This window comes from Eptesicus fuscus, chromosome 12, assembly GCF_027574615.1.
Source record: "Eptesicus fuscus isolate TK198812 chromosome 12, DD_ASM_mEF_20220401, whole genome shotgun sequence".
Lineage (NCBI taxonomy): Eukaryota > Metazoa > Chordata > Mammalia > Chiroptera > Vespertilionidae > Eptesicus > Eptesicus fuscus.
Window position 1 is genome coordinate 50,726,506 of NC_072484.1, and position 10,995 is coordinate 50,737,500.

General features: G+C 35.5%; 1 protein-coding gene across 1 annotated transcript in view; it reads left to right on the forward strand.

Moving 5' to 3' along the window:
- ZNF407 (zinc finger protein 407) overlaps positions 1-10,995 on the forward strand; it is a 376,632-nt gene that overhangs the window by 8,037 nt on the left and 357,600 nt on the right. The window contains exon 2 of the mRNA XM_008160418.3: positions 1,605-1,719. Coding sequence (XP_008158640.2) covers positions 1,605-1,719 — 115 coding nt within the window. The remainder of the gene's footprint in view (positions 1-1,604; positions 1,720-10,995) is intronic.

The window sequence follows — 10,995 nt, forward strand, 5'->3', positions numbered from 1 at the left end:
ATCTTGAATGCATTTTAATCCAAAGTACAGGTAAATTGGTTCTTCTCACTTATGTCTTTTATAAGTCCCTTTAATAGAGTTCTCTGTTGAGATGAAGTGTTTCATAGTGGTGATAGGCTTAGTTTTATCAGAATCATTTAAATAAACTGTAGTTTCTAATGTGATTGATATAATGTGATTGCTGTAAGCTGCAGTCTCAACCTGCTTTTGACATTTATACATAAAGCTGACTAGATATAACCATTCAGGTGCTAAATATATTTTACATCTACTTCTAACGGCAGAAATGGAAGTATTGAGAGATCTGGCTTCATTGTCATTGAACTGTGAAATATTCAACCTTGTCTGCCTGTGCTAGTACTACTGTTGAGTTTTTTATTTCTGTTAGAAGATTAAAATTAAATGCTTCACTTTTTTTGTCAGCTTTTGGGAATTAAATTGAAATTTAAGACTCTAAAATTTTTTACTGAGTGCTTCCATTTCAACAAAGTATTCTTGGAGGATTTTTTTCCAAGGGCACTGCACAAAGGTTCATTGATCAAATTTGATTTATTGCATTTTTTTTTGTTTGAGCCTTTTTGTATATTTATTCAAGTTTACATATTTCATATTCTGTCTGATTATGTTAGAAGAGGTGTTTCACCAAATAGGGACTCAACATTATCTGAAAAATCTGGAAACACATTGTACTGACTTTAAGCAGTGATTTCTGTGATTTTCATTTATTTGAAGATTTAGTGGCTAGAAAATCAGAAAATGGTGTATATATATTGCAACTTAAAAAGTGTAGCTTCTTATTAATGTGGATACTGATTATCAGTAACTACATTGGGTAAAGTCTGCTACTGACACTAAGTTTGTTGACTATTAAATAGTTTTGTTTTCTCATTGAGTATAGATTAATTTTATTTCTTTATGAAATAAAATAATTTGTTGGTACTGTGTTTTTATGTTGAAATATTTGCTCTTGAAATTAATAATAACTAACATGTCAGTTCTTTTGGTTTGCAGAATCAGTACAGATTTTTGACTATAAAATGACCATAAAAGCAAATAATTTATCCATTGCGTATTCTTAAATTCTATGCTGTTAAAATAATAATATAGTGACTCTTTGGGAATAATGTAAAAAATATCTAAAATACCATTATTAATGTGAATAAATTCAAAGCTGCAGAAGTTTATTTACTTGATGACACATATACTTGAAAATATCAGCTACTTTATATGCATTTATGTTTTTAAAATGTCACATTTTAAATGTGGAGTGACTGTGAAAGATACTTTTGTGAATTGTAAGGAAAATATTTAAAATTATTTATCTCATCTCATCTACTTAATACTAGTCACCTGGGTCACTTTTGACTTTAAATCTTAGAAATATTATTGAAAGTTAGGGACACTCACTGAAGCATTCAAGTCTCCTTGGTGGAATAATTATGGAATGCAGGTTATTTCAAGTTAGAAAGGAATGCAAATGCTCCATTTTAGGGACAGAAAATTGTAATTAGATTAAAAGTATGATTTAAGATCTAAGCCTCTTTTTAAAGTATCAGTACAGTATTATTCAAATTAAAATAATATTTTATGTTAAATTTACTTAGGATCAAAACCATTCAAGTGCAAGATCTGCCATTTCGCAACAGCTCAGCTTGGCGATGCCAGAAACCATGTCAAAAGGCACCTTGGGATGAGGGAATACAAGTGTCATGTGTGTGGGTGAGTAAATTGAAACTGTTTCCACTGTGTGAACCAGGAAGCATATGCAGGATTCCATTGTTTCAGAATTCAGAACTGATATGAGTAAGAGGGGCTAAAATTACGCATGCATATCCCCCTTCCCATTGTTATGATAAATTCCTTAAATACAGTTATGACATTCTTCTCCACTTCTAATCCTGTACTGAAGATGAGCAATTTTATGGGCTACAAGGTCAATTTGAACCTGTAATCTGTAAATTGACTAAATTATAGGATGTTCATTCACATTGCCAGAGAGAACTGGAAATTCCATTTAAAGACATAAAAAATACATAATATAGCTTAAGGAGTGTATATGTATGTTTTTTTACTTTTGCTTTGCTGCTTTAATTTTAATCACATCAGTGGCTCTTTGGATCCATTGGACATATTCTATATGGAAAAAAGCAGAAAAAGACTTAATTTCAGAGAACTGGTTACTATTATTGCTGGGATGAACCTTTAAAAAACAGTGTATAATGTATGTTTTTATGTAACTTTATTTCAAAACTTGTTTTCCTTTTTTAGTTAATGGGCTTTTCCTCTGAGGAATCATTCACAATCTTTAGTTGTCATTCAAATGTGTTACATTTAATAGGAAGCACTGAGATGCTGTAAAAAGTTTTAAAATGCCATGGTGTCTGTTGTATGTCATAGGACATTCAGAGCTGGATCTTAATACCCTACTTCTGATTAAGGATATATTTTAATGTTATTATGCCAGAGAAATGAACTAATAAGTGCATCACATAAAAACACTTTCTATGTGAAACCTGAAATTCTTATGTCTAATTCACAAAATAATTTAGGTTCAATTAAATTATGCAATGTGCTCATGTTATATTAGGGTTATTATTTTTTTTTTTATTTGAAAATTCCTCTGGTTGGCACTATTGTGTAAATATAAATTACTTTTAAGTCATAAATACTTGGTTTTTGTTGGATACTACACTTCATCCCAAGATGCCATTGCATTTTTTGACCCTTAAGATAATTTTAAAAGTGACTTTGCAAGCACTTTTATTAACCATGGTCTGTGATTTATTCATGGACAGAATGATGGTTCAGTGACTTGCAGCTAAAGTAAATGAAGACAAACCTTTGCCCTAAAGCCCCCTGAAGATCAGTGCAGAATGAGTTTGTTGCTACTGATTTTAGCTGCAAGGGTCGAGTGCCAAATGGTTCATTTTAATTGCTCTAGGTCTTGAAATTAAAAAAGATATCTCATTTATTGTTTTTACCATATGAATGATAGGAAAGAGGAAGGCCCTGACTTCAACGAAAATTTGCTATCAGATGATCATAAGTAGTGTCTTCCTCATTTCAACAAAACAAACAATTTTTGCATACTACTGTTATTAGAAATCTAATTCCATTCATTTTTATTAGGGTTACTAAGACCCTGGAAAAGAATGAAGAAACTTTTTCAGAGAACAGTTTTCAACACATGTAGCATCGAAAATGATACATGATTGATTGGCTTTGCTTATATGATTTGAATAATGCACACTTTGCTTAGCTCAATGCTTACCACATACAGCTGAAATGTTGCACTAGTGATTTATAGATTTGATGCCCAAGATAAAGAATTGAAAATGCATGTAGATATATTGAGCTTTATACTGCTATCATAGAGTTCTACGTATATGTGTGTGCGTAGGAAAACCAATCTAGATTCCAAAATTGTATCTCTTAGAATTATGGTAGTCATTGAATTGTATTTGACCATGAAATGATAGATCTCTTATTTTTTTTAGAAATGAAATTTGATTTAAAAGTTACATAATAGTTTCACAGTATAGATATTTTCACAATGCAGCTAATCATTCTGAAGAATTGCAGTAAATTTTTCACAAATATTTTCACAATGCAGCTAATCATTCTGAAGAATTGCAGTAAACTCAAAAATGCCTATTGATCAATGTTGTTGAAGTAGAACAATAGTGAGTTAAATACCCTTCAGTATTAAAAGTGTATCATAAGTTGTTCATGTGTTTCAAAGGGATAGGGCAGGATGTAAGTTATACATTAAAGTGGAAAACATTAAAAAATGTAAGAGTTGGCTACCAGATTAGTGGCAGTAGAGAGCATTGGTACATTAACATCACTGACAATGTCAATTCATTATCATTGATGGCTAAATAATCTTAGAGCTGCTCCATGGACCTATTAGTTCCTGAACATAAGCAACTCATGCTGCATTTCTTCATTAGCTTTAATTGCTATAAATTTTACTTTAAAAAAATCATACTTTAAAAGGTGAAGTGATCTTTCAGGAACATTAACTGTATAATTTTGTCACAAACAGAAGGTCCTGCACTGTGTTTTCTTTTCTGCAGTAATTAGTGTCTTAGTGTATGTCTTTTATAACTTCATTAATAACCTCTTCATTATTTTAGTTGAAAGAAAAAAATGTTTTCAAGTAATTTTGATTGCATGATATTATGTAAGAATAGTGGGGCAGGCAATATTTTCTTTTTTTTTTTTAAATTAATCTGTTGGCTTTCTTGGAAAAAAAGCCACACAAAACAAAACCTAGTATTTTATGGTGAAATTTATGGAAATAATAGTGTATTTTATTGACTTGATCGAGCTCAGTATTAATGTTTCAGATTATTTGTGATTGAGTTCTTTATCATATCTTTATGTGTCTTTTATTTGAACATTGAAGATGCTCATCAAATATATAGCTGATATTTTTTTCTGAGGCTTAGTTTAAGATTGTGTATTAGCTACTCTTAACAAAAGCTGCCTTTTAAACTTTCATTTCATTTTTAAAAATCTACACTGATTTTCTTTGAATTGTTAAGCTGAATTTTAAGATAATCTCTTGTCCCTTCTCAGCAAATCTTAGCTACAATCTGTCATGGATTTAAGTTTGTTTGAAAGAGAAGCTGAATGTCCTTGCTGTCTAATTCCTACTGGGTAGCTGGATTCAGAACTTGGGATTTAAGTTTTGTTTACTCATGTGGTTTACATGCTCAGTAGCATGGTAAAATTTAAGAATGTATTGCTTTGAACTCCTGTTTTAAGAACATGTTATAGATAACTTCATTTACAAGCCTTTTATTTTACTTTCACTTTTAGGAGGAACAGTTTTTGAATAATACAGCTTCTTAATGTGTTTCTTACATCTGAGTGCAAACTTGAGGACTTTTATAGAATACAGATGTATTTATATATACTTGATGGATAGTTAATAGGGAAATGGCTATGGGTCTGATAGAGGGGTTTAGTGGGGGAGAAAATAGCAAATAATGGAAAGCATTCCTATATATAAGTTAAAATTTTTTGTGGGACATATGTTTAAAAACAGGTTAAACACATATTTTTACTAAATCCATGATCTTTAACTTTATTTTCAGTAGTCAAGAACTTGAAAATCTCAGTGGCTCAAAAAAGTTGTTATAGATACCATGTTTTCTTAAATTTATTTAAATTTATTTAATACTGTCTCTCTGTACATATAATAGTATGTATAATACTCTAATAAATAGTATTTATGCAGTGCTGTGGTTTAGTGGATGCCTTAAGTAATATTTATTTGTTGATCTCTATAGTTTCATGAGATTGTTTATCTCATGTTTATTATCTCCACTGTACAGATAATAAACTTGAGATTAAGAGTATTTTTAGTAATGGACTTAAGTTATGGAGTAGTAATGGTAGACTACTGTTTTCTTCCTTTAACTGTCCCTTTTCCTTATTTCTCTGCTTTTTGTAATATTTGTTGTTTTGATTATTATCTCCTATAGGTACTTATTTTTTCTCTCTAGGTTGTTTTCACTAGCATGTAATAGCTGCAACTTATCTCCTTTCAGCCCCCAACCACTCTTATTTCCTGCTTTTGCTCAGATTTATGTTCTTTTAAAAAAATTGCTTATACAGTGTTTTACTTTAATAATCTGTTATTCAGTCTCATATTTGTATCTCTATTTCACTTTTCTCATATTAAACGGCAGTTTTAAAATTTTTTACTTTTCCCAGTTTTTTATGTGTTGATAATTTATTCCACTTGAGTGGTTAAAAGTTAAACATGGTGCCTAAAAAAGTGAAAATTTTATTATCTTTTCAGTAGGATAAGAGGGGTAAAATTGAACAACCTGAGTTATTGTTTTTCATTACTGGTTACTAAATAAAAAAGAGTTAGTAGAAAACTAGTCAACTCACTAAACCTAGGAAATACACCTAACTCTGTAGGCCATAATTCACAACACCCTGGTATGCATGATTTATGGATTATGGTATTATCTGATTGATTTTCTTATGTCTCATCTTGAATCTTGTGTATAGAGTTAAATAGTTGAGTAGAATTACCTAATCAGGAGAGAATAAGGGCATTTTCTAAATCTGTCACCTCTGGGTTAATGAAAAGATTCTAGACATTTTCTATTGTGTATTAATTTGCTTATGAACTGTTTATTCTAAGCTGGCTTAAGTAACCTAAAACAGAAAGTTACTAATGCAGTAAAACTCTTTGTTTTTTTTTTGCATGTGTGGCATTACCTAGTTTTTGTGCATTAGAAGGGATCTCTATGTAGATGATTATAATGTCACTTTCTGACCTTTGCAGCTTGAATAATTGTAAATCATTGCTTCATAACGTGTCAGAGAATGTCTGTACTAGGCAATTAAATGGCAGAATATAATAGACCAAATTATTGCCTGTCATGTTTTCAACAACACAGTTAGTATTTGAGTTACACTTAATCATTACGTGCATTAGCAACTTCATTGGAATCCAGCTTCAGGCTGAGCATGAAATACATTACATTATTTAAACCTCTAATGGTACAAGTCATTTATTTGTGTTGAAGTGTACAACATGCAGAGTTTCATAAAGCAAGGAACACTTGAGAGCTTAATTTATCCAAATCAAAGTCTAAATGCAGATAAACACAAGTGGCAAAAATTAGTAATTTTTATAGGCTGGAAATATTTAAAAATATATGGTTGTGGGTAATTGTAGGCAGCAGGAATAAATTAAAATCACTATTTTTAGTCTTCTCTGAGAACTAACGCTGTGTATACCTAAGTCATTAAAAACACCATGGAATTGCATTTTTAGCTGAACAGTTAATTACACCCATCATATCTACAGAGGTATCCAAATAAAATAAGTAGTTTGTTCAGCTGGTTGTTTTGGTTAAAGAGATATAGATAGAAAAACTTTGTTTTGTATTGTGGCATGAATTATGCTTATAACAATATAAAGTGCAGCCTCTCCCATTTAAAAAAAAAATCTAAATTAACATCAAAAGTACTCTTATAAAGGGTGTATTATATTTAAAATATTTTAATGCTTTTTCTTTAATGATATATTTTTGTCTTTAGTATGAAATTTTCAAAATGCCACATAATGATTATTACTGTCTCTCTTACTGTCAGTGAGGAATACAAAATGACCAAAACTAAAAAATTATTCGTTTATTCCTCTGATGTTAAAGCTCTTGAAATATCATTTAAATAGTGAGTGGACATTATTTTATATTTTTTACATACAAATCAGTTTATATTTAGAAAATCAAAGAGATATCTTAGTTATAATATTAACATAAAAAACATTCAAACATTCTCAGCTCTGATTCTAGGGTGTTTTCCAATGAACTGATTTGTAAATGTACGAGAGAATTGGGGAAAGGGTTAGGTTAATGGGAAAGAAACAGAAGAACATTTTCCCTAGGCTGTCCTCATGGTGAAAGGAGACATGTACCCTATTCTTGGTTTTTGTGGCAGTGTTTTCTTGAATTTCTGCCACGGCAAAGTGGAGTTGTAGATTTACCCCAAGGTAGTTAGTAAGTATGATCCTATATAATAAAAGTATAATATGCTAATTAGACTGGACATCCTTCTGGATGACCTTCTGGATGAAGCTGGGGCTGTGAGGGCCAAGGCAGAGGTGGGGGCCGAGCCTCTTGCACAAATTTTGTGCATCGGGCCTCTATTTAACTTATAATAAAATAGAAATTAAATACACATTGTCACTTCTCTTTGACAATTGTGTTGCAGTTGCCCTCTCTCTTTAAGATCTATCCAGTGAAAAAGTCATATATCAGTGACTTGAGTCATTTTTGCCTTATTTTATTTTAAAATGGTTTTGTGATGGCTTTAAAATTATATTGTGGACTCCTAGGATTCTTTAGCCCTCCTGCCCTCTACAGTGGAATACAGGAGGGTAGCCTCCCTCCTGGTTTCCTTTGCTTGTTCTGTGATTTTTGTCTTTATTTTTAGCCTGTTGTCTCCCTCCCTCTTCCTGTTTATTCATGTGTTTGTATAAGTCCTTTAATTTCTAGAGGGATTTGTTCTTTGATGTGTCCAAGCCAATGAGAGGAGGTGTTGGGAATGTAGATAGGAGGGAAGCATAATCAATGACTGACATATTCTTTTATTTCCTGTGGGGCAGATTCTCCAGAGATTCCTCTTATGCAGGCCCAGTGATCAGGTAGTGCAAGGGCTCTGTAGTCACATGCTCCATGTGGGAGAGACAGACATAAAGGGAGATGCCCCTCAGGAGTAGAAGTGAGAGATGGTGGTAGGTAGGTGCTCATTCCTGCTGAAGAACATGAGGAATGGCTTCCTTGAGAGGTTATGTATGAGTTGGGCCTTAAAGGATGAGGAGGCATTCACAGAGCAGACTCAGACTTTTTTAATAGAGGGAACAAAAGTAGCAAAGAATGGGATAGCATAGCATATTAAGAACACTGCAGGAAATTCCTGGAGTGTAAGTGGCTAGATGGGGTGAAATGGGAGATTAAAAAAATCTATACTAATAAAAGGGTGGTTGGGGCGATACGGCTGGCAGGGGAGGGCAGTTAGGGGTGATAAGGCCTGTGGGGGAGGGCAGTTAGGGGTGGTCAGACCAGTGGGGGAGGGTAGTTAGGGGCGATCAGGCTGGCAGGGGAGAAGGTAGGGGGTGATCAGGCTGGCAGGGGAGCAGTTAGGGGCGATCAGGTTGGCAGGGGAGGGCAGTTAGGGGTGATAAGGCCTGTGGGGGAGGGCAGTTAGGGGTGGTCAGACCAGTGGGGGAGGGTAGTTAGGGGCGATCAGGCTGGCAGGGGAGAAGGTAGGGGGTGATCAGGCTGGCAGGGGAGCAGTTAGGGGGTGATCTGGCCGGCAGGGGAGCAGTTAGGGGGTGATCAGGCTGGCAGGCAGAGGTGGTTAGGGGGCGATCAGGCTAGCAGACAGAGGCAGTTAGGGGGCTATCAGGCTGGCAGGCAGAGGTGGTTAGGGGCGATCAGGCAGGCAGGCAGGCGAGCGGTTAGGAGCCAGCGGTCCTGGATTATGAGAGGGATGTCCGACTTTAGGCCTGATCCCACAGTCGGACATCCCCCGAGGGGTCCCGGATTAGAGAGGGTGCAGGCTGGGCTGAGGGACCCCCACACCCCCCACCATGAATTTCATGCACTGGGCCTCTATTATTAGATAAACACTTATGCCAGTGGTGCTAGTCTTTAGGGTAAAAAGATCAGAACAATATCTGCCTCAAATGGGTGCAGAAAGCTTTGGTAAAGAAATGTCCAAATCTTGCTCTCCGATTCAGGAAAGATTTCATCGTATGGGTAGCATTTGCTGTAGAGGTGAGTGGGGTTAGGTGGATAACCAGGGCTGCGCATTCCAGACAGGGTTCGGGGGAGTTCTGCCAGGAGCATGTGTTCAGGATGGGCATGGACTTCAGCCCTGCCAGAGGCCAGATCGCTTGCAGAGAGGGCAGACCCAGGGGTGGCTGGGTGAGGCGGGCCTGGCCAGAGCACAGCCCTTTGTCCTGCAAGGTGCTCAATGCTAGTCTTTACTTCCACTTTCCATCACTTTTTTTTCTTTCCATCACTTGTCTGCTTTTCTCCCAGCTTCCTAGACTCTGGATAGGCAGGTAAGGGAGTAAATAGAGAGCCACATGGGAAGGGAATTGCCACTTCAGAATCAAGGGGCCTGAGAATTGGCCATGGGAATTATTTTTAGGAGAATTTCACTGTTTGTAATTTTAATTAGGGACATTATTGATTGTGGATGATTGTAATGAACACAGGTTGATACTGGTTCCATATACCCGAATACAGCGTAGTTCCAAATAATAATTACAGGGACATATAATTATTTGCCATGCTGCAGGCATCCACCTATAACTAACACATTGAAAATGGATGGTGGAGTGTTTCCACACCCAGGTCATTTGGATGACCCTTGCCACCTGGGACAGGCTTGTCCATCTGAAGTACAAACACTCAGTAATGCATGTTCTTCTTTTGATCATCAGTACCTTCCTCATTTCTGAGCACATACATGGTTTTATGGTTCTGTGGATTCTCCCTCTACACCCCTGTCCACTTTAACTCATCCCCAGGGTCTCTTTTTTCCCCTTGCTGCCACTTGCTTCAGTATTTTACTAGGAATTAGTGCAGAATCTTTGTTGTGAAGATCAGAGTGCCGAGTAGCAACAGTTCTAGGCACTGTTAATGCTACCCTCTAGGTATACGAATTTTTGTTTGATTGTTTATCCTTACCTGAGGATATTTTTCCCATTAATTTTTTTAGAGAGTGGAAGGGGGTGAAGGGGAGAGAGCGAGAGAGAGAGAGAGAAAGAGAGAAAATGTCGATGTGAGAGAGACACATTGATTGGTTGCCTCCCGCACACGTCCCAACTGGTTCTGGTGATGAATGCCCTTGACTGGAGGGAATTGAACTCGAGACCCTCTGGTGTGCAGGTCAGCACTCTGCCATGCTGGTCAGGGCTAGATATAGGAATTTTTTTTACAAAAAAAATACTGTTTACTGCTGAGGGGCTCAACCACTGAGCCACACCAGCCAGGCTAAGCATGATTTTTTATTTTTATTTATTTTTTAAAAATATATTTTATTGATTTCAGAGATAAAGGGAGAGGGAGAGAGAGATAGAAACATCAGTGATGAGAGAGAATCATTGATTGGCTGCTTCTTGCACGTCCCCCACTGAGCCCACAACCCAGGCATGTGCCCTTGGCTGGAATCAAACCTTGGACCCTTCAGTCCACAGGCCGATGCTCTATCCACCAAGCCAAACCAGCTAGGGTTAAGCATGATTTTTTATTGTGGCCACTCAGTGCTTTAAAACATAAATTTGCACTGGTCTGAAAAATTGGATTGTGTTTAAATATTAAAAAGACATTTTAGTATTCCTCACTGGAATTTATTTAAAAAATAAGATTTTAGAACTTATAATAGTGTCTGTTCTAATCCATATGGTGGACAGATAAAGAAATTTGTTGGGTCAAGAGCTTAATG